The sequence below is a fragment of the Falco peregrinus genome, unplaced genomic scaffold (assembly GCF_023634155.1).
Source record: "Falco peregrinus isolate bFalPer1 unplaced genomic scaffold, bFalPer1.pri scaffold_51, whole genome shotgun sequence".
NCBI classification, from domain to species: domain Eukaryota; kingdom Metazoa; phylum Chordata; class Aves; order Falconiformes; family Falconidae; genus Falco; species Falco peregrinus.
In genome coordinates, this window is record NW_026599615.1 from 1,282,410 (window position 1) to 1,307,414 (window position 25,005).

Here is a 25,005-nt window from a genome sequence, read left to right on the forward strand (position 1 = left end):
AAACACACACACACACCCCCGAGTCGGTATTTCTAATAACAAAGGGTTAAAAGCCAGCAGGCAGTCCCCGCAGCGCGCAGGCAGCAGGCAGGTGCGAGCAGAGCCCAGAGCCCCCAGCAGCATCAAGGGCAGCACCGCTGCAGGCACGCACGGGCCGGCGCGGCGCTGGGAGCCACCGCCACTGCCGCGGGTCCCGGAGAAGGGCCAGGGGCCGGGGCGGCTCGCTGCCGCGCAGCCAGGCTCGCCCCTGCAGCCGCCCCGCAGGAACGGGGACATGGCACAAAGGAAGAGCGGCCGCCGGCCTGGGAACTGCTCCGCCGGGCAGCGGCCGCTGGGTGATACACGTGTCAGCGAGAACCGCTGGAACAGGAAGCAGCTGTTTCTTCCAGCTGTGACACGCTCACCCCTGGTCATCGAGAACACGGAGAGAACACCGATGCGACACCCGTTGCCGTGCCAAAGCTCCATTTCTTGCAACATCGCTACACGTCTGACAAGGGAAGCCAGCTGGCAGCTGCTGCACATCTGTCACCGCCAGAAAGCACCCCCGCTTCCAAGGGGCGTCCACCAGCAGACGGAGATCTGGGAAGAAAAGGGAACGCTGAGTACACAGCAGGGCCCGGGTATGTTTCCCTCGGCAGCGTACAGAGCAACCGCATTTCTGTCGGGCACTACAACATACGCTTCCAACGGCAGACTAGAACCTGATCACCTGAGGCCCACCCTGCCTGGGCAGGGGTACAACAGGGCACACACGGGAAACCACATCCCACCCTGCTCCCGGTAACAAGACTATCGGTAAAAACACCTTTATTACAGAAGGTGCTACTTATTTAAAATACCTTATTACAAAACATCTTATTACAAAAGTTAATTTTAAAAAAGTAGTATCTTGTTACAAACCACCTTATTACAGAAGTTACTACTGGTTAAGAAAGATCTTATTACAGAAGCTGTAAGGAAAGGTTTCGCCTCAGTTCATCTTACTGCCCGGTGCTCCCTTAGCACGTCCCGGCCACAGCTGGGAGCCACACAAGCCGAGGCGGTCCTGACAGCTTCTCTGCTCCCTTCTCGTGCGTTTGGCTCAGGGCTGGCTCGTATGAACACGCATGAAGCCATTACATGGATGGTTTAGGTGCTCTTCCACATGGATCTCCTGAACACCACAAGTAGAGGATGTGCCCCCTTTATCCTTCAAACAGTATTTTAACATGAACACAAATGTATAGCTATTAAAAACTTAAGATCTGCTGTCAACATAAGTACAATCTTCCTCTAAAAGTTTAAAAAATATTTTCAAGACATAATTAGAACAGAGTACTAGAATAATAAATAACTTATCATTACAGATACCATTAGCATCAAAAGGAAATTATTAAACCAGAAGAATTCCCCAGGAACGTAAAAGATCAGCAGCTGTGACATACATCCACTTGCTGGTGAACCAGAGCTGGTTCAGGAAGGAAGAAGGTTTCCTGGTTAATCACTTAGAAAATTAGCTCATCTTTCCTTTAGCTGCTCTCCTGAAATCTCTGACCCATTCAGACCCAGAATCTTGCGACTTTCCAATGCTTTTGTTTCATACACGATCCCCAGTAAAGGGCCACGGTACGACTGCAAGCAAAGACGGCGAGAGCACCAACCACCACCTCTGCCGAGCATACTGCAGCTCCCAACAACGTTAAACAGATAAATAAATAAGTGAAACAGATTCCTAACAGAGCACTAAAACCCATTTGCTTCCCAGTAAGGGTGTCTCAAGAAAGTGTTTAAGGGTTCCTGTAAAGTTCAGACTTTCCAAATCTAAAGAATACAAACAGCTAAGGAATTACTTCATATTAATTACTCTGACCACTCGGTGCTTTATAACTTGACAGGTAGAAAATGTAATGAAAGAGGCCTACTAAACAACACCCTACCAAGTTAAAAAGAAAGCAAAAAATAAGTGTGGTGTGGGGCTGGTTTTGTTGTTGGTTTTTTGTTGTTTTGTTTTGGGCTTTTTTGTGTGTAGTCTTTGGTGTTTTGTTGGAGGTTTTTTGGTTTGATTTTTTTTTTTTTTTTAAACACAGCTGAAATGATCCAAAGTGGCTGTTGTGGGCAAAGCTCCACTGCTGCTGGAGTCTGACAGGGGAATCCAGCTGGCAGCTGCTGCACATTTGTCACCCACTTCTCACTCGCTTATTTCGTCCTCCAGAAAGCACCCCTGCTTCCGAGGTACATCCACCAGCAGATGGAGATCTAGGAAGAAAAGGGAACACCGAGTACGTATCAGTGCTTGGATATGTTTCCCTTGGCAGCATACAGAGCAATTGCATTTCTATCAGGTACTATAAAATATGCTTTCAATGTCAGACTATAACCTGATCACCTGAGGCCTACTGTTTAAAGAAACAGGTATTCTTCCAATTTTTCAAAAATTTAAATATAAAACCCCAAAGCAGATTATAAGAAAAGTGCTCCCATTCTTCAGTATGTATTATTTAGAAATGCCTTTGCCACCATGGATACCAAAAGCCAAACATTAATTACTATAAGCCCTATCTACAGAAAGGCCTGACCTGCTTGTGCCATATCCCTTTGTTTACCCAGAAAAGGCACAATCGCCTCAAAGCACACCACAGCCAGCGCCAGGATCCCATGGCGTCACAGAGAGGACAGACAAGAGGCTCCTTTTTGACAGTTACCTCGATCCACAGCAAAACAGAGATACTTCCCACGTATGGCCAGATCTTGCAGGTCAAGAAAGCGAACAAGTACCCCGATAAAGTCACAACAGCGCTACCACTGCAAACATCACCCACAAGAAATTTAACCTCTAAACAAACACATTCACATCTTCCAGCCTCTGTTCGTTCTCTGTACTACAAAGTTCCTGCAATAGGCACCACTTTTGCACTTTCTGACACCTGCCTCCTGCCAAAGCAGACTGTTGGGAACACATCTTGAAAACGCATAGGGATGGAGAAATGAGGGGGCTTGTAACAATGCACCTCTAAATTATGGCAAGTTAAGACACAGGGTATGACACCCACTCATCCCAAAGAGCAGACTGCCAGGACAGGCAATTTGAAATGCCTTCAATGAATATATAATGACGTCAAGGTAATGGCAACTGAGCTGGAGCAAGCAGCTGCCGCTCGGACTCCCGAGAGCAACTTCGCTTTGGGCTTCACACAGATGTTCAAGAGCTCAGGGCCAGGCCTGTCCCCACATTAACTCTTAACACCTTTGTAGGAAGAGATCTCACTGTGACCGGATAGGAAAACTAAATGAACATTAACAATATTTTTGGCTGGAAGGTGCAGGAAACAGTTCAAGGGAACAGATGACAGCATGGGAGAGCTTGCCTGAATGAAGATTTGCCCTTAGCAATTGCACCCAGAAATCTATTTACCTTGGAGGGAATGAGAGAGAACACACAGTGACACAACTGCAGCGGCATGGGAGTGGGTGGTAAATGTCTAGGGCACCTTGCAGCATAAAAAAGAAAAAAAGTCAGAGACAGTCATCAGATTATTTGCAGGACTAGACGACTCACAGAAAAGATATGGTCAGCCATCGAGAAAGAAAGTTTTTTTCCTTAATGTCTCAGCATCAGCTTAAATGCTTCAGTCCAGAAGTAACAAATTCCCCCTGCTCCATTCCGAGATGCCTATTTCCAGAAAGACGGGCTGCAAACAAAAATTCCTCCCATCAGAATCTGGTCCTTCTCCCGTGCTCTTTTAGAAGAGGAAGCACAAGCCACAGATATTAGGTCCAGTACAGCTGTGCTCACTAGCTGAGTGTGCCTGTGCAGCACAATGCAGAGGAGATGGGGAAGGAGACTCAAAGTATGTACAGACTTCCTCTCAATCCTTTGTGAAGTCCAAAAGGACTCCTGTTGCAAGTGTGTATGCTGCCAACAAAAGCGGACAGATTTATTTCAAAACTCCCATTTTAACAGACGAGCTCAGCTAGAAAGTAGTGGGAAAGGCAGATGCATCATCAGCACCTTCAAATCTATGTCCTAAGAGCGAGCTTGGGGCTGAAAAAAAGCAGTCCCTGGAAGGTGAACTATTCCTTGCACTTCTGTGTGATAAACACGGCAGGAGCTAGAGCACCATACCATACCCATCGCCTCTCAAGAAAAAGAGTGGGAAGGGAACAGACGACACGGCCTGTAATCATTTGCAATGATGTATCTTAGCGCCGAGTTAAGTTCTGCACCCTTTGTAGCAGACTCTGGCTCCCGGGAGGACTCAGAAGTAGTTGAAGAGGAGGGTTCTTCACCCGCTGTGTAGTTAATCTGCATTAATGACATTAACTTACAAAAACCACAGTGGGTGCTAAATGTTTGCACAGCTTCAAAAAGGGACTCTAAAAATCAACTGAAGGTTACTGAGGCCTTTTCTGCTTAATGGTACAGAAATGCCGAAGACACTGTTGGAGACAGGACAATGAACTAGAGACACCTTTCATCTTGATTCGTCTGGGCAGAATGTTCTTAAAACTGGTAAACTAGAATTTAGCTGAGAAGGCTGGTTAAATACATTGGTTTTCCATCTGAAGGAAGCAGATAACCTATCTCAGTGATTTATGGTGCTGCAGAGATGGGCTGGCAGCTATGGAGGGAAACCCTGGGGACGCTGTTTTAGGGAAAGGACACTCGTCTTTTCTTGCTACAGAACAGCTGTGAAATGCAAAGAAGTCCAGTCCAGCTCTTTGGAGGGAAGCAATGCCTTCTCCACAAAGGCGGGTTTGATTCTTGGTGCGTTTTTACAGATTAACACCTTGGGTTGGGCTCAGAGCTGCTCCCAGTCACTGAAATGTACCACATTATATTGGCTCTCGCTGTGTGGTATCTACAACTTGGTGTCACCGCGTAAAAAGAAAAGTGATGTTAAAGAAATGTGACATTAACAAAGAAAGTTAACATAAAAAAAAAAAACCAGCCTACTGAAATAGATGGAAGAAGAGCCTTTTTCACAGCAGGGTGCGTGTATCAAAGTGCAGGCTCAGAAAACTTGCAAAGGAGTGCCCAAAGGAAAACAGGAAAACAGAGAGGACTCCATCACACTCAGAGGGCAAGTTGCCAAGAAACACCTGGAAATCATCGTGATGCATTTTAGCACAGAGAGATTAAAAAAGAAGTTGTTTCCAAAGTCGCACAGAGGACAGGAGGTGCTGACAGACAAAGGTGGAGTCAGAGCAGCAGAAGTCAGCTCGCACTTGAGCCTGCCTGCTTCAGGCTTACAGCTGACATGCAGCCGACAGGCTATGCCAGCTTGGAGGCTTCTATCACGCACCCAACTGACTTTGGGCTAGCTTGAGCCTGATCACGTTGGGCTCAGGTGTGCTGTCTATCTCTACCCTTAACACGCACACCAAGCCCCAAAGGTACAACAGTGGAGATGCAGGCCTGGATGACCGTCACATTTCCCAGAGAGCAGACTATGCCAATCGTTGCTAATTAGCGTTAGCATAACAGTGTTTCATCCCTGTGGAACAATCCCATGGGAACGCTTTCCAACATGTTCCTGTACATAACTTTACAACTGGCACGTTAAGCAAATGTTTTGCTTCAGATATGAAAGCTGAGAAGTTTGCTAGTTATCTGTGATACCAGGAAGTAATTGAACAAGAGCTCTCGATTCTGTGTTTTAAACAAAAGCTTGTCTTTTTTCAAGGTGGCATCCCACCTTTTTTCTCAGCTTCCTGACAGAAAGACTTTATTCCTTACTTAAATGTTTGAAACTGATGGGCATTATGAGCTGAACTATTAACCAGCATCATGATCTGGAATCTAGAAACCACCCTTTGAAGTGAGCAACGGCTCTTCAAACCCCACCATCGGCTCTTTGATGAACAGCTGTGAGGGAAACAGCTTCTTAGAGACTTGCAGGCTGAACCAAATTCCCCTCTAGAATGGATCCCAAGTACTTTTTGTGTCCTCTTATGTCTCTCTAATCTGTGGGCATTTCGGTTTTCCCTTCAGTTACTAGATTTGTGAAGTTTTTAGCCTCAGATACTCTGCGGCTTGTTTTTCTCATGTGCTTCAGGACACTACCAGACTGGTACAATGTGTTCAGTGATCTGAGACAAAGCGTTCAGACTTCTACACTAGCTTCATCAGTTTGGTGGGTTTTGCCCCTGGAACTTCCATAGTTACCTCATTACTCAGTGTCTCCTTCACAGCACTGTCGCCCTCCAGCGAACACGTCTATGGACTTAATCTCAATATTGTGACATCCAGGTTTCTGGCACAACTCCCAGAACTCCAAGTTTTATTTACTTACATAATTTATACCCTTTCCCACATCAGAGTAATTAGCATAAGTGTCTCTATTGAAGTGTGTTGGTAAGTACACTAAGAGGTTGTACAGTTTAATATTTTAACTGAAGGAACAATGAGGTACTTACACGGCAGACAACAAGTAAATTCTCCTACTCTCCCCTTTCTGTAATAGTTAGTTTCAGAGTAGCTGTCACCGTAATCTCTGAGAAAACATAGAATCTTTCTTACCGAGAGAGTTGCCTGTGTCTGAACTGCGTCTTTTCCGGGAGAAAGATTTTACAGATGAATCTGTCTGTTCTACAGATTCGTTCACAGGCTCAGCTCCTGAAGTGAATTGTCTCTCTTCTGTCTCCGATGTCCTGGATTCACTTTTAACACTACTATTCTCCTTAAAAAAACACAACACAACACCAAAAGAAATAAAACCAAAGATCACTCAATGTTATCTTATAATAAAACTAATATATAACCAATAAAACAAAATAAAAGCTATTCTTCTCCACTCCAAAAGGGCATCTAACAGGTGGTGAACACTGCCTAGACAGTTGACACAGTAAGTGTTTTTAACTCAGAATTAAGGTTGCTAAATTGAAACAACCTCTTACAAAACATCATATTAAGCAAAATATGAGATCAGAAAACTAGAATACACAAAGTTAGGGTACATGTCCCCACAGTCTGAACTTTTCCCTCAGTTATTAAACTAGCTAGAAGAAATAAGCCAGAAGAAATACAGGTGCACTCATTCTTACCAGCACGTGTAATAGTAACGACAGATCTAGCTCAAACAACTTGACAGAGCTGTGTGATGCAGAACCACACGTGAACCACACATTTCTGGTTGGGAATCTCACCCCACCCCATCCAGTCGTTAAGACATTAAGTTATAACGTGTTGCTTGCTTTTTAGAGCCCTCTGCTGCTGCTCTACATGTATTTTGCAGGCAACCATTTGGCAAACTGGTACATTTCCATGATCATGTGGCAAAAACCTGTGGCTAAAAAAAAAAAAAAAGAAGGCCCGAACAACCAAGTTCTATTTCACTGAGGCAGTACAGGCCCAAAGTTAAGCACCTGGAATCTACCTTTAGACAGAAAAATTTTCACAGTATCACCTGTTCTAGAATAGTCATCTCTTCTGCAAATATCTTATCCATCAATAACCTAAAGATGAATGACTGCTCAGAGCCTGCAATGTTTCCTTATATTAAGGGGAAAAAAAGCTTTTGAAAACCATTATGTGTGAGTTTACAGAAGACAAGAGGTCACACTTGGTAATAAGATAGGCTTTCCAAAAATCACGCTCACCACCTTGAGTCTGTCATTACTCAATGTTGAGTATATAACAGGCTATGTGTATATGTATCAATAGAAACACACATACATAATTACATTCAAAAAGGCCTGTGCAAATACAGTAATGGAGTACTCCAGGGAGAACTAGTTCCCTCCCACACACCTCCTGCACTTGCTGGATACCCATTTGACTTGTTTTTTCCTCTTTGAAATGTGCTGTCTGGATGTATTGCTTTAGTACTGTTAACAAGGCCACATGAAAAACACGTGGCTAGCAGTGCCTTTTGTCTGATGTCTGAACCACAACTCCTTCCCAGGCACAAAAACAAAGGCGGCAGGCAGGCTGTAGGTCACTACCTTCACCAGCTAGAATCCAAGTCTCACGAGTGATGATGACTTCTCTATTCCTGGTGACATTTCCATAATAGCAAGTTCTAGAAAAATCAGTGAGCAGCCTTCATCAAGTAGTGAGAGAAGGGAAGATTTCTCAGGTAAGCATTCTAAACCGGATATTCCACCGGACAACTGCTCTAGAAACAGTTCTGCAAACTTCATTATTTAAAAAGAAGGGACTAATGAAAAGCAATACCAGGCAGGGGATGTAGAAACCAAATTGCAGTGTTTGATAAAGAAAAAACAAATAACATGCATATTGGGATCACCGTTATTAAGAAACTGTTACTAGCCTACGTGGTGAAAGTAGTCTAGACACTCTAACTAGCAGTTCTGCAAAGGACGTGGGGATGCTGCAGTGCCCAGCAAGGCTAACGACACCTTGGGCTACACCGGGACGAGCGTGGCCAGCAAACTGAGGAAATTTCATTCCCCCTCACTGGTGAACCTGTACTTCCAACGCTGTGTCCAATTTTAACCCTTACAGCTGCGTGTGTGGAAACTGAAGAGCAGTCATACTGCACAGCACCCCTTTCAGATTTCTTTTTATCACTGTGTTTATAGACTCTTACACACCAACTCTTCAGTAATCTAATGTAATAGGTAGTAATACCATTTTCAGCCTAACAGCATCAGCCTAGCCCACACAAGTCTGGTTCCCAAGCTATCCCTTTTTTTTTGTTTGGTCTTTTAAGCGAACATGTTTCTGACCATGGATTCACCGCACCTGTGGACAGACCCTCCACTCAGGTCTAATACTTCTGCAACTTCAGAGTCCAAAACATTGTTTGGCGGAGAATCAAAGCTACCAAAGCTGACAGACGTGAAAGTTTTGCCTTTTCACTTCAGTTACTGAAAAACGCCAAAACTGCTGCATCTCACTACTTACACGACTTACGAGACACTGACTGGACTATACCTATACCCAGCTGGAACCATGATGGGAAGCTGAGGTACCAAAATTAGCAACTCGCATGAACGGGGTTTGCTGGATTCACCTTCCCCAAAGAAAGCAAGCGTTTCAGCCTTCACAGAGGTATGCGGCCAAGGAGACTGAATGAAATCGGGGGCAAATTCCTCTTGATCAAGCATTACAGAAATGTTCTATTTCCACTTTAAGAAGAAAATAAAACATTTCTTAGGAGTAGGAGTGGAATAAGAGATGCCCATTGAAGGCCAAAGCCTCTAAAAGTCTAGGACAGAAATTCACTGAGGCTAAGAGGACAACGCTGGATCTGAACTGTTGAATGTACCAACTCTTTTCATGTAAAGAGCTGCTCTTTAATTTGCTGTCTTTTAGGAAATCGGGAAAGCAGAATAAAGCAGGTTTCTACTAAACTGTTACTTCTACGAGGAAGACAGTTCAAGGCGCAGTGCTGGTCACAAGAGTAATTAAATGCTGGGAAATACTGTGAACGAAACAGAAAACAAAACAGTACCAGCTTGGTCAAAGGGTCCCTTATGCTAAAACCGACGGTTTCAAGGGCTGACTTCAGTCCACAGAGCAGAAACCCAGGATGAAGTACACAGCATCATCGCAAGTCCTCGGGCTGAAAGTAGCTGGAAAGTATAAGCAGGAATGCCCTGCTCTGTTTGCGCTCCTTGTTCTTGCTCTTCCCTACACATCAGGTTACAGCTGTTGTTTTGAGACTTGACGCTGGGCAAGACAAACCTTTGTTCTGACCCAGCAGAGCTGTTCTGATGCTCTTGTACGAACAGTGGAGGAATTTGCTCCCCCTCTGCTTGTATAGAGAGGAATAGAGCGGTCTTCTGTGCACGCCCACTATTCTGTCACAAGCTTGCTCTAAAACACATGGTACCAACAGCCGCTGAAAGCCTGAGTGCTTCCAGATTCAGGGATGAGGAAGAAAACTGTGCTGGAGCCTGATGTGAGGAGTACAGGCACCGAAGCCTCCTCTGGAGAGTTCTGCACCTGCCATGACCCCAGGCTCTGGACAAGTAGGGTGTTAAGTTAGCCTTCCCTCTCCCGAGTTTGGGAGGAGGAGACTAGTTGAAGAGGAGTTCTAACAGAAAGAGGGAATCTGTCAAACAAAACGCTGAACAGTCCCTGAATTGCTCTTCAATTGCTCAAAAAATGAGGCCAGTTATTTAACCAGTTACGGTCCAGGACCAACATCAGGATTCTCACAAATATACAAAACCTCCCTCCCAAACAACTACGTGGTTCGTGTGCTTAATTCCCCCAGTTCTTGACAAGGAAGTTCAGGTCACGGACTCCAAAGGCCTTCAACAAGGGACAACCTACCATTCTAAAAATGCAGTTCAAAAATTCTCAAAACTGACAACATTTAAAGTGCGGTCAACACTTAATATAATGAGTGGGCACCAATTAAGGAGTGCTGCCAACTCCATGCACTAGCACAGGGATGTGCTCTTCCCTACACGGTACTGAGCAGAACGGTCTAGTCTAGGCTTGAGCTATGCAGAGGCTTGATCAGAATACACAGCCCTTTCTAGAACGATACCCAAGAGGAAGATGACTAATCTTTATAACGCTGAAAGCAACAACGGGAGGTTTGCGCCAGCTGATGATTCCTGATCTAGAAACTTCAGTGAAGGCATCAAGCTACCGACAGAACAATAAAACAGTAGCTTCAATGCACACACAAAAATGAGATTGAGTGCCTACATGCAAGGTAGGTCTCATGCAGCAGAAACAGATGCAGTCAATCTCCTGAGCTTACCTTGTTTTCAAAACAAAACAAAAAAAAAAAAGCAGAGCACACATTTGCTGCCTTAACAGAGTAACACCTAGAATGCCCCTCACTCCTCATGAGACTTACAATTTTACATACCAGGAAGACCAGGTACAGGTAGACCGAAGTACCATTACAACTTGTTGTACACCACAAGGTATAAGCCAATGAAGATGCTTTATACCAGTCAAATGTCAATAAACTATACTTTCCACAGAAAACAGAACTTAACAACTATTTACCAGAAACAATCTAACCGTTTATCTAAATTTAAGCAAAAATCTGCCTCCAGTGGCAATTCTCAAAATATTCTTCTTTGTTGGAGATTAAAGATGGTATGTTACAACCTAAAAAAGCATCCACTTCATCACCACGAATACACCTGCACTACGCATGTTTCCCATGCAAATGAGCACCCTAACTTGGCCAACAGGCTGACACGTCATGCTCATTAACATGGGAAACAGGGGATACTTTTTCATTCCGTCTTCTTTTTTATATCTTGCTTTACCAACCAAACCCTTCACTGTCCATTAAAAGCTTAATTAAAGAAGCCTTCAGTTCTTAAGCAGGCAAGAATATTGAAAAGCTATCGGTCCAGGCCCTAGCATTACTATCAAATATAGTTAGCTCAAGAAAGATGTTGGTTTACCTCCCCTTACCCCTTACCTGCTCTGGACTGAACAATTCTTCCTGAAAAAACATGAGGGAGAGCTCAGCTGCGCGGTGATGTGGTTCTTTGCTCCGTTTTTCACCTGCTTCCTGTGTGGTCAGAAGTTCTTGTAGTATTTTAGCAGCAGCAGCAGCTTCTATAGACAGAGTGGTATCGGCAGCACAAAGAATGTCAGAAGGCTGCAATGGAGACAAATCCAGTGCTCCATCTGCTGCCACCAGAAACGACGTGTCTGAAGTTACAGGAGTGAGACGTTCCAGCTGGCTTTCCTCAGTTGAAGGTGGTGCGTAACTATTAACAGGCGGTGCCTGATTTCCATTAAACTCCAGGATTGAATTCTGGCTCTCTACAGGTGCCACTCCCACCTTTTCAGCTTTGCATGATGAATGCACCTCAGCGGCAACCTGAAACATGGCTTCAAGACCGACTTCTGCCTTATTGTTTTCTTCAGATATATTACATAGCCAGTCAGATGGCATCAGTTCAGCTTCGTAAGATGACTGCATTGGAGGATTCTGGAAAAAACAAAATACAGTGAACTTTTGTATAAAAAATTACCATGACAGGATGTGTATTGATTCTGTTTATCCATTTATCCAAAAGCTTGAAAGATTGTCCGTTATTCTCAGTTAAATAGCAAGTTTAACCAGAAGAAAAAAGAAAAAAAGCTACTGCTTTGTCTTGGTTTTCATTAACCACCTTACTCTTGGCACGCTTCCTTTCTACTATTCATGGTCTATCCTGGAGAGAAGGTTACTTACTAGGAGCTGGTGTATGCCTGCAGATGCATTGTCTGCACACCCTTTGCACCGCAGGTGTTAAATATACCCAAGCATTCAAATCAGAGACTTCTGGTCTTAGTAGAACCTGTGGGGGTACATCAGAACCACCCTCTTCACGTGCCACATACATAATAGAAAATGAGAGAGAAAATCCACCCGCCTTCAGTTCCTTCTAAAACTCAAGCATTCCTGTTGCTGTTGTATAAAAAAATCAGTATAAACCACAACATTTTTAAGCAAAAGGTCCATATGCTGTAAATGTGCATATGGACAACACAACTTGAGGAACTCACCGCTTCTTAACCAATAATACCATTTTCCTCCTCAAGTGATTGTCCCTATATAGGCCCATCTACACAAGGGGTGCCCCCCAGGGATGCCCCAGTCCCAGGAAGAGTGGGAGTTCAAATACCGATGACAGCAAATACTGTAAAACTGCCCTGCCTGTCACAGCCTCACATCTGGACTCTCCGGTCATGACAGGGTCCCACAGAGGCACAACTTGAAGTCTGCATCGATCTGCATAAAAACCCGACAGAATTTCAGGTCAGAAACACTTCTTGTAGAACCTACAGAGACTGCCTTTGCCATCACAGATCAGGTCTGAACAGTACTAAAATTTTTCACTGTAATGACATCACAGGATGACAGGACACAATCAGCAATCCAGTGATGATTTTTTTAGTAGCATTCATATATATCGAGTAACCTTTAAAACAGAATGAAGACAATTAAAGAGTTTTTCCAAAGCAGCAAGTCCTACCCAAGTGAAATGATAGATGGCATTTTAACAGCCAGTGTCTGTACTGCTACTTCTTCCGGAGGTGACTCTGTCAAAGGACACTAGAAGGGTCATTTCTTCTGACAAATACAAGTCATACAATGATGTTGAACAGAAACTCAGGTCTATTTAAAATACAGCCTTCTTTTGGAAGAGATCCAGTATGAAGGAGTAGTCCTTAGTGCCTGACTATCCTTAGACCTTCTAGCTGAGGTCATGGTTAATGAAAAGCTACTTCCAGAGACGAGTAAATTAGAGAACAGGAAGCTGCAGGATCACCTACTAGGAAAGCCGTATCAGATCAAATGCCAGTGAAGGACTTGGTCTCTCCCTGATGGAGATACCACAAAGAGATGAGATCCTGTCTCCTGGGTGTGTGAAGGCAAGTCCTGGTGTGGATTCGTGTAGATGTGCCAGTTTGTAGATAGCCACAAACTGTGGAGGGTGGGGGGAAATGGAGGGGGAAATAAAACCTGGAATTTGAGAAATTTAAGTTAAGTTAAGCTAAGTAAAGGCTAAGCCACCTTTATGTTTTTATGAGATAGGTTCAAACACTATTCCTCTCATTTGATTTTTTTTTTTCAGTTCTATTTTTTTAAAATGTTAACAAGGTGTTTCATTTCTGTTGCATTGCTTGTTTACTGTCATAAGTAGTCAGGATTTTAAGTAAGATCTGGGTTACCAAACCGTCCAGGAATAAGATCATCCCTGCCAAAAACCAATGAACCAACCTACCCATACTGAAGCTTTTTCTGCCTCTTCTTAAGGGACCTCAGCTTGAAGCTGTTACAGCACATATTGTCCTCTTGGATGCACTACAGGATCTCGTATGTATTTCCAACAGGAGAAAGGGGCCACGCAAAGGTACAATTTAAATCCTTTTAGTTCACCTGGAGAAGGATGGGGGGAGACAGCAACAAAACAAGGAAAACCGATAAAAGATTGAGAAGTCAGGGCCTGGAAGACTAATAGCTTGCTGGTCATGCAAGCTCAAGAGGAAAAATGGTCTAACTTAGCAGAAGTGGTGAAAGAGAAGACGGGCATTTCACTTATAAGATTAGCGTAGCGTGTGCAGGAATTAAAGCACAACCACACCTTTTCAGGGACTGCTAGCACTACACAAATCTGGCTTGAGTGCTTGGGCAATCGGAATTAGTTCAGACTTGATTTCTTTTTGAAATAACATGGCTGATTATCATTCCTTATTACAAATAAAAGCAAACTACTTAGGACTGCTTTTAAGGTCAGAAAGTTGTTCTTCTTTTTTCTTGCACGTTTATTTCTTCCATTTCCCGTTACCTCTTGCTTCAGATCCACAAGGAAATACTGACAGCTTAATAACCATGGTAATGGCAATAATCAAACAGCAGGGCTGCTATTAAAAAAAGACAAAACGAGGTGGGGGCAGGAAAAAAAAAATTAAAAATCCAATATGTAGCCTCAGTTCACATCTATGATAAAGCAGCGGGGAAGTATTGAGCTAATGGTTGTGAGCTGCCAGCACTGCTGTTGCAGAAGATAGCAGGAGGTCTCTCAAAAGACTCATTCCTACCCAAGGATACTGATTCATCACACTAATCCAAACCCCACTTAAGAGAACGCAAATGAAAAATGGGTAAGAAGTTGTACCTGAGCTCCCTGTTTTGTAACCAACCGTGATGAGAGTGTAATAGAAACCTCTGAAACCCCAGTTTCAGAAACCTGGTGAGATACACCATCATCAGCCACCGTGTCTGGGTATAACCACCTATGTCCCCTTGCCATTCCACGCAGAAATTCTCTGTAGCTTTTCCTGGAGAGCAAACTGCAGCCAACCAACCAGTTAGTTACCGGCCTGGTCTGCCCGTGTTCCAGGCAGGGGCACCTAACACTTTCAGCAGCTCAGGTGCGTACTGTACAAGCCCAGCAGCTGCCCTCCAAGACCCAGAAACTCCACCTGTCTTAATCTCTCCTAAACTTAAAAGCGATGCTCTCTGCAAGACCCAGTAAGGAACAGCACAAGGTTTAGGCTTCCTTGTCCGAGAGTGCCAGCTTTTCCTTCTGAGACCACAAAGCACCGTCTGGATCCAACAGAAACGGGGCTGGTAACCAGCTTGCTGACTGCTAGTGCGCCGATACGGTTCGCTGTCTTCGGGACTGGTCCAGCAGTTTCATATAGGCTCTGCCACTCCTATCTAGGAGCACACAGCGGGACCAAACAGCCTAAAACGCCCCGCAAACCACGCTTCAACAGCATCGCACTGAATTCCTGCGACTGGTGGAAGGTATTGAGTGGAACGATAGGAAATATACCATGCAATAGGTCAATTTTTTGTGAAGAACAATAAAAATGCTTAGTCAGCCAGGGCTGATGAATTTTACCGCTTTTGAGGATTTGTGCAAGTGGTTACTGATGGATGATCAATACACCAGCAGGGCAGGATGCTCAATACTGCAGCTTGCCACATCCCCCAGCAGACGTTTGGGGAAGTATATGCCCCAGAACACACAAAAGGCAAACTGATTATTCCCCACAGCTCAGCAAGAACCGCAGGCAAACTGCTGTCTTCTGCACCACCTGCACAGCCTGTCACCACGTTCCAGGAGAAATGACCTAGGCTATGCTAAGACTCAGAAATCTCAAGAAGTCCCGTTGATCCACGCGGTACGATAGCTGCGTTACCCTGCTCAGAGACAGCCGGTTACTGACCTGGTGGAACTGATACAGGGCACTGCTCGCCTTTGGCCTTCTCACGCAGAGGATCGCCTTCCCGCAGTCCGCCCAGATGCTCGGCAGCTTTTTGCTGGGGGTTTTCAGGAAACAAAGCAACCACTAGCAAGTGGCCTAAAGCTCTTCTGACTCCACACACTGCCCACGGACTTGCTTCTCCAAACAACTGATTTTTACTAGACCCTTTGGACACTGTATATTATCCTTCAATCTAGCCACAACGCCACCTTTGACAACTCCTTTGGAATGATTTACTATCCCATGGATCTCGGCCTTCCGAGATAAGCTATTTAATTGTGACTGCCCATCGCTCAGACGGATCCTCATGTCCTGGATGAAAAAAGCAGCTCACAATTAAAGTGAGAGGACAAAGATGCACTGCGCGAAAAATAAATACTACAATATCGACAGCATGACTGGCTGTTGGCTATTTATAGCCTTACACCAACGTGTTATCCTGGCCATAACCTGCCCATCTTGGATAAGCTTATTTTTTGAAAGAAGTCACGAATAAAAGACAAAGGTTGATATTTGCAAGACAGGAAACTGGATGATCAAGCTTGGGTAGGTCAACCCTTTTTCAACATACATAAGCATAACTTGCTTCGCTTGTCCTCTGTGAGGGGGGAAAAAAGTATATGCGTTATGCTGTAATAAAAAAGGAAGCTCTTGCATTTTTACTTCAGATCTTCTGATATCTGATAAGCCAGGCCCTCCAAATAAGGTGCAGTTTCCACTAAAATTACATAAAGCGTTTACAGGAAGTACTGGAGTTATCTTTAATAAGAGATCTCTGAGGTGGGGCCCATTCCGAAAAGTCACCTTAGTTTTTCTCGTTCATCAAATCAAACTCAGGACTGCAGGAAGCTGTCCGGGACAAAGAAGTGGAGCTGCTTCTCAGTATTTTCATAATATTAAAGAATCTCTTTTTGTCCAGGCAAGAGCATTCTTCCAATACAAATGCAGGCTCATTAACTAAAAGTGATTCTGGTGAAGTCAAGCAAAAACACTCCACTGATGAGGACACCCACTATGCTGCTACCCTGAAACCTAACCTGAATTACAAAACTACCCGTTTAACATTCAGTGGTTCTTTGAAATAGGTATTCGTAAACCACATCACTTTCACTTTATCAAGCAGATCAATTTTCAAATTTATATCCTTAATTTCACAAGTGTACAAACCTGCAGTTCATTCATACAGTCTCCTTCGCTTTCACCTCCTTTCAGTAGGCTACGCTCACCTGGACAAAGCTGTCGTGGGTGCACGCTGAAGCAGCAGGACCAGCACAGCCAGCCAGAGGATCTGTGTGGGCTGCTGCTGAACAGCTCTGTGGTGTGGCTGCAAGAATTCAAACACAGCTATCAGACTGCCGGGACTTGTGTCTGGTGTGCAGAGTTCTATTGCTTACTTCGATTAAACATTTCAATAATCACACAGTAAACAACATTCCAGAAATTTATTGTTACCTCCCAAGTCATTTTAAGACCAACTTCTTAATCTTAAAAATATTTAAGATATGTATAGATATATTAAAAACATATATTATAAAATTGGTAACACACACATACATGCAGAAACTTCATAATCAGAGTCTTTTGTGTCTTAGTATCACCTCTCTGATTTGGCTGCTTGAGTTTCTCGTCACAATACAGCACAGAAAGCGTATTCACATAGCTGAGCCTAGGTGTTCATACACACTTGTGACCACGTGAATTTTAAGACTTACAAAGAAAATGAATTCTCTTAACCGAGAGTGTATCATTCCGAAGAATATCATGACTACTCCTAAAGTACCACTCACCAGAAAGGTCTTCATATGTAAATGAACCCTACAGGCACAGATGCATTCAAAAGGCGCGACTGGACTTGCACTGTCAGGTGGCAGCAATAACTAATATTTCTCACATGGTCTCCACGACTGATTTTTCATTATTACACACTCTCGGATAATAAAGCTTCAACGCATTTCATTGACGCGATTCTACTGCTGTCAAAGGTTTGGCAGATAGTTGAAAGTAAACAGAACTAAATCCTTAAACTAATTATGGTCTAAGGCTAGTGGGGAAAAAAAGACTTAGATGAGCATATTTTATGTTACTGACCTTTCAATAAGAATCATAATGAAAAACGAGGGAAATCTTTTTGTCACGGAAGTTAACAAACAAGTTTGAATACACACAAAATGAAATCTTTTGACAAAGTTCTACTTTGATTTCATTTAATGGGACTTCAAAAGTGAAATGAATAGAGTCAAGAATAAGATTGAACATACATTCTTTAGTTCTCTCACTTACTAAATACGTATCTTAAGGTTAACTATCACTTTCCAAACAAACTAATCTTGCTGCTGTGCTCTCATGATGAAGGAAACCAGAGTTTTTCATGTGGACATATGACGAAACACGCTTTCAGCATTCTGTATGTTAGAATATATAGAAGAAAGGATAGCGGAGAGATTAAGAGATACACAGGCACAGAAGTAAAACCGCTGAGACAGTCCTAGAGTGACAGTGAAAATTAGAAGATTTATCATACTCCACTGAAATGTCACTTACACTCTCAGAAACGCTAATTAATTCACTGGAGGTTTCAAACGCCTCAGATTCCCTAAGTTTCTGTATTTTAGTTTTGATTACACCTTGCAAAATTTGGTATGTTTTCACTGTGTTCTCACACCCACCTCCCACCCCAGAAGATTCTACCTGAGCAACATAGCCAAGTTATCCTTTAAACTTAAAGGAAAAGGAGCGTCATCCAGTGAGAGAGATCTCCATATTCATGTCTAAATCTACGCTGGTCTCCCTCAGCTCCCCTACAGGCAGTACTTCAAAACAGGCACTTCCAGGACACCAGTAATCTTACCCAAGACAAACTCTAAACTGAGCTACGTGAAATCGCACCTGAGACGCCCCTTTCCTTCCCTTGACTACGGGAGAGGGCTGGGGCCTTAGCTGAGACAGAGAAACTACAATTCATCATGATGAGTTTCAGCCTATGCTCTGTAACCAACAGAAACGCAAAGCGGGGACCACCTCCCACCTTAATGAAGCAAGTATTCTGGATGAGGCTTGGAGCTACCTGGTCTAATAGAAGGTGTCCCTGCCCACGGAGGGGGGTGGGAACTTGCTGATCTTTAAGGTCCCTTCCAACCCAAACCATTCTGTGATTCTCAGGACACCTGCTCCAGGGAGAAGACTTAATAGTTAGCAGCTGGTAAGGCAGGCTCCACACTCTGGCCACCACAGAAATCTTTGCATAAGGAGCACGTGGCAGAAGTTGCCTGTCTCTTAAACATTCAAGTGTGTCTACAAGAAATGCCCAGCTCCTCAGAACCCTTCCTTGACAAAAATGACGTTATGGGAACTGTTGATTATTGTCTGAAATGTTCTCAGCAGAGGTCTCAGAAGAGATGCACAAAAGATGTAATGATTTCACTGTGTAGGATTTCTAAACAGGGATAGCTAGCTGTCTTTGTGAAGGCGCGGCTGCCAAAGGAGGAGCAGGCAGAAGGAAAGAATAATAACTGAGCTTTAGTTTGTTCAAGGCAAGAGTCACTGTTCTGAATTTCCGAAGTTTTAGGGAAATTAAAAAAAACACCACAAACCCACAACAAATACACCACCACTCCCCAGAAAATACCCTGTCATGTGATTTTTCCCATTCAAGGTAAGGGCAAGGAAAAGAACAGTAATTTGCTTCAACTCCTCTTCTGAGGAATAAAAACACTGAAGTGAGACTGATTTATTTTGTAATTGAGTGATTAAGTGAGACTGACAATTGTGGCAGAAATAATTTAGAAAAAAGAAAGGAGCCAAGACTATTGTACTTTCTAGTCTTCAGTGCATAAAAAAATACAACATAAAGAAGCTAAGCAAGAAAAAAAAATCAGATACAAAAATAGTACGAGCAGAATGAAATATTCTACACCAGGAGTCCTCAAACTACGGCCCACGGGCCGGATATGGCCCCCCAGGGTCCTCAAACCGCCCCCCGTATTTACAGAACCCCCACACCACCCCCAGCCCCGCCGGGGGTTGGAGGGGGAAACCAAGCAGACGCAGATGACTTCCTGCCATCTAATCTGCGCGCCGGCCCCCTGTTTAGAAAGTTTGAGGACCCCTGTTCTGCACAATACTTTTGACTAATCTTTGAGTTTAAAACCTTAACCTGGAAAAACATGAGACCAAGGCCTAGGATACTACTTCTTAACAAGGTCTCAGTGCTTTAATATCATTGTCCAAGTTTTGCTTAATTAAAAAAAAACAAAAATGAAAGTTAGCCTCACACCGACTAGTATTGGACAAATGTTCTTCTCCTCGGCCTTTCACCTCAACAGAAAGGCTATCCAGAAAATCACCAGGGGACACGCAAAATCTGGAGGAAGGACACGAATACCAAACAGAAACTCCTTTTGCTTTAGGTCCATCTTCCTTTTAGACTTGACACTTTCTAATTCTCACTTGAGATATACGCATGGCAGAGTATTGTAGAAAAATATTTGAAAGTCTCACTTTAAAATCTGTTTTTGAAAAGCAAATGCAGAAAATTTTTTCCTACCTGTTGGATAGCAGGCTTGTGAGTACGGCACTGAAGATGCAGAGCTGCTGCAATTTGCAATGGATGCGGCAACGCTTTGAGTCCCTTGCTGAAGTGGCGGAAGAGAAGCCGCAGGCTGGAGTGTGTACGTGGCTCCCGTTGGAAGCGTCTGGAGTACCGGAAAGGCAGCCCCTTTATCTGGAAAAGCTGGGGAAGCCCCTTGCCCTGGCAGCAACCCAAGTGGTCCCTGCTGGATCCAAGTGGAAGGGACTGGAGTCGGACCTAATCTTTGTGCCGGTGAAGTGCTGGGGGCTTGGCACGAGGTTGCCATGTAGGAGTAAGGAGAGAAAACACCTTGACCGTAAAGTTGATGAAACTGTCCTCCAGTCAGCAGTCCTGCAGTGGGTACAAAATAAAGCGAAACAAGTGTTAAGGAAAGGAGTTTTCACAGGCAAAGAAAGGCAATATGAGGAGCCAAGGCTCTACAACGTTATTTGGGAAGACTACCTTTGCTCCAGCGTACTTAACCCAGAAAGGAGACTGTACTCTTAGACCCGAGCATGCACTAACTGCTGTGTGGCACACGAGTGAAGCGCCAACACAGGTGTCTGCGTAGCATTCAATCTCCTTCAACTGGCAGTAACGAGTTACCCATATTTAGAAACGTGCTATAAATCAAAATGTGTAGTAACTTACCAAACAAAAGCAATTTTGAAAGTACAGTGTGTTAAATCAGACAATACATTTTAAAAAAGGGACATCATAAAGCAAGATTTGACCAAACTCCACTACTGACAGCTCACAAACAGCTAAGGGAAGGGCAATGTCAAAATCCTCCAAAGGACTTTGCAAGTACTTTATGACAAGTCATTTATTTGGTCAAGAAAAAAATTTCAAAGCCATTTTTTTCTCAGTCAGCTCAACTAGTTCAGTGCAGACTAAAATATCCCAGACTTTGCCATTTTGTTATTTCCTAGAGAGTCCTTTTATTCTTCTCTATTATTTTATAGTTTCCTCTCTCGGACAGTTACTGTTTCATGAAATGGCATTTGCTTTTATACCATGACAGCTCAATTTCTGTTTCGGTGACTTTGTGGAAACACTGACAGTAACACTGCAAACGCCTGTGCTCATTGATTTCTGCAAGAACTACTGCATTTGTGACTCCCCTGCAGGACTGCATTTAGCCATGAGAATTACGAGTTTCAGGATGGTTCACGTCAATAGGGTTGATCTAGAAGCCAGGCTTTCTCAGACCTGTAGTTTCCAATTCTCACTCAAAAGGACTTTTTTTAAAAATAGCCTCACATTTACCTCTTGCACTCCTCTGATGAAAACTAATTCAAGAAATCAGTAACATACAGTCATTATTCTGCAAGTTCACATTTAACCATTAAGAATCACTAAATAAATACCAGCTGACCCTGAAGATTTGCTAAGACTTAATGTATAGGACCGTTTATTCCCTGTTCAGTACTTTCACCATTTATAAACAGAGAAGGAACAGGGGTATGAAAATTCTTTTGTTTATATTTTACCTTTGGATAGGGACGTGAAGATTATCTAGTTCTAACACGTAAACAAGACACGACAGGATGCCAAGTTACCCACCTCCCGTTGCTGTCCAGGAATTGCTCCTGAATGTTTAACAGAGCGTTACACCCTGCAAGACACTGGGAACAGACGTGCCCCTAAACAGTCAGTACAGAGCGCACAGTGCATTGTCAGCCTGTCAGAACTTGACTGCATAGAAACCCCAGTGTTTTCCTTGTTCTGTCTTTCTAGAAAATGAGACTCCTAGAGCAAAAACTCTGAAACTGCAGCCATCAAAACAGAGGACAAAAAATGAACAGGTCATCTCTTTCTCATAATTTCCTTTACCAATGGTCTGCATTACATCAGACAAACCACATGTCACTGAAGTCTGCTATGACTCACCTTAGCCTTAACAAGGTTAACATCAAATCATTAATTTAAATGCTTCCTAGCCTCCCTACTGAAATAAGTTCCATCCCTTCTCCGATGCTTCATTTTGTCGTCTTGGTATTGCACGTGCAGTTCCACACACATCACGGAAAACACCACTTGAATTAGATGAAGTTCCTACCCTGACACAGTAACCAAGAGCATGGTGATACCCTACTCTGCTCTAAATGCCAGCCGGTGCTGCAGAGAGCAGTACCGTCAACTGCTTCTCCCCTTCTCCTGCTCGCACAGTCCTGCCGCTCCTCCTACACCGCGCCTTACAGCTCTGCACCCATGGGGTGCATCACCCGGGTCCAAGAGCCAGCCACAAAAAGGCTGTTAAAGTCTTCTCCGATCGTTGCGCTGAACCAACACGTTGCTGTATCAGCTGCAAGGAAGATGACAGTTAACATGCCACCAAGGGAATGGGAAGCCGGAGTGCTCTTCTGGCAGCAGCCCAAGAGCACTGCAAAGCAAGATATTCACATCTGCCTTACACAGCACCAACTACAAAGCTTTAGGGCCGATACAAAATGTGTGGAATAATCCTGAGGGCTCACACTTGTCTTGGGAAAACTCAGATCCTCTCAAAGAGGGTTAGAAAGAAAGAAAACACGTTCTAGGGCTTTTCAGCAGTATTATTTTCTCATTAGCTCTCACCTACTCATTCAATCCATTTTAAAAACTACGTAGCTTGTGAATTCTTTTTCAGGAGACAACTGACAAAAATCTTACTACCAGGTCTTGTCTCCTTTGCACAAAACTAACAGGATGCTCTAGTTATCACTTCACATGACTCACTTTCACACACATTTAATGACAGCTTATTAAGCACCCCTACTGATGGGCATCCTTACTGACGGGCAAGAAGCAGTAACGTTCATCTGGTAGAGCTGTGCCAGCTCCAGAGATCGAGCAAGGGTGTTCTTAGTGTAGTACGCAATGGAGACTGTACTGTAGTCTACAGGCAGCCTGAAATACATGTGAACCATGCTACTCATGCTTACTGGCAGCAGATCTACCTGCATAAACAACAACAGCTTCCCTACACCAGCTGAACTGAGATGCCACCGGCAAGGACAGGTAACCCTTCTCCCTCAGGGGAGTGCTGATTTTCAAATCCCATGCCACCCAGCGCTTCTCAAAAACCCACCAAGGCCCCACACGGCCCACTCCGACTCACCAGGCCTGCTGAGCGTCGAGGGCGGAGGCAGCGGCTGCCCGTTCAGTGGCGTGCCAAGCAAGCGCTGGAAGCGGTTGGGTGGGCGGCTGGTCACATCCAGGCCCGCTGCCATCTTCGCCTTGTTGCCTTTCGTCAGGCGCTTCAGGTGGACGAGGAGGTCGGGGCGGTCGCGGCGAAAGTGGGGGCTGCGGAAGCGATGCAGGGGCCCGGTGCCGTTGCCACCGTTGCCTTGTCCACCCTCTGGGCCCGGCCCCAGCACACTGCTCCCCGGCAACACCCCCACCTTGCGGAAGCCATAGAGACCGAGCTGTCGCATGAAGCTGCTGAAGTTCGTGGTCTTGAAGAAACCGGCGGCTGCCGCTGCCCCACGGCCACCCGGCTGCGCGGCGACGGCCGGCCCGGCGCCCAGCAGCTCGCACTCACAGCGCGGCTGGTTGATGACCAGCCCCCGGCCGGAGGCGCCCCAGCGAACGGAGCGGCAGCGCGGGCTGTTGACCAGCCGCCGCAGCCTGGCGGGGAAGGTGTCGGCACTGACGGGGCCGGGCTGCTGCGACGCGTCCGTGCCGGTAGGTGGCACCAACGCCGCGCTCAACCGCCGCCCCGCTCCTCCGCTTCCCCCGCGGCCCCCGGCCCTCAGCCCCGCCGCGGCGCTGGTCCGCGCAGCGCCCCGGTCCCTCGGCACGGCACGGCCGCAGCCCGGCCCCCCCTCAGCCCCGCCATCCCCTCAGCCCGGCCAACCCCTCAGCTCCCCCTCAGCCCCGCCACCCCCCTCAGCCCCGCCACCCCCCTCAGCCCCGCCACCCCCCTCAGCTCCGCCACCCCCCTCAGCCCCGCCACCCCCCTCAGCTCCCCCTCAGCCCCGCCACCCCCCTCAGCCCCGCCACCCCCCTCAGCTCCCCCTCAGCCCCGCCACCCCCCTCAGCCCCGCCATCCCCCTCAGATCCCCCTCAGCCCCGCCACCCCCCTCAGCCCCGCCACCCCCCTCAGCTCCCCCTCAGCCCCGCCACCCCCCTCAGCCCCGCCACCCCCCTCAGCCCCGCCACCCCCCTCAGCTCCCCCTCACCTCCCCCGTCCATTCAGCTCCCCAAGTCCCCTCAGCCGGGCCATGTCCCTCAGCCTCCCCATCCCCCTCGGCCCCGCCGGTCCCCTCGGCCACCCCCTCCGCCCCGCCGGTCCCCTCACCCCGCCGGCCCCTCAGCTCCGCTCCCACCAGCATCTCCCGTAGCTTCCGTGAGCGACCGGGCGGCTGAGGCCCGGGGCCGAAAGCTGCCGCTCGGGGCGGCCCCGCCGCCAGCCCGGAGCCGTCCCGGCGGCAGCCTGGAGGTCCTTGAACCACGGCGCGGGTGGGCGCCGGGCCGTGGAAAGCGGCTGCAGGCGGGGCAGAGCGGGGAGCACGCGTTCCGCAGCCCCGCGCCCCGCCATGGCTGCCCGCCGCACCGGGACCGCGCGCGGGAAAGGGGGCGGGGCCGCAGGGCCACGTGACACCTCGCATCCCAGGGAGGGGCGGTCTCGGCAGGGGCGGGGCGATCTCGGGAGGGGAGGGGCGGTCTCGGGAGGGGCGGGGCGATCTCGGGAGGGGCGGGGCGGGGCGGGGGCGGGTTCTGCTGAGCAGCCGGGCCTGCCCGGGCCGCTGCGCTGTCGCGGGGTGCGGGCGGCGGGACGGAGGGGACGGACGGGGGCGCGGGTGGCGGG

The 25,005-nt window shown here is 46.1% G+C and overlaps 1 protein-coding gene across 1 annotated transcript; it reads right to left on the reverse strand.

Annotated features, from left to right (window-relative positions):
* Window positions 1–258: 258 nt before the first annotated feature.
* Window positions 259–24,420, reverse strand: LOC101914168 (heat shock factor protein 5). Its single transcript, XM_055793516.1, has 7 exons — window positions 24,377–24,420; window positions 23,314–23,924; window positions 20,187–20,561; window positions 16,870–16,967; window positions 11,349–11,867; window positions 6,503–6,662; window positions 259–582 (listed from the first exon to the last, which is right to left on the reverse strand). Exons 1-7 carry the CDS (start codon window positions 24,418–24,420, stop codon window positions 401–403), a joined length of 1,989 nt encoding a protein of 662 aa, XP_055649491.1. The 3' UTR covers window positions 259–400.
* Window positions 24,421–25,005: the final 585 nt, after the last annotated feature.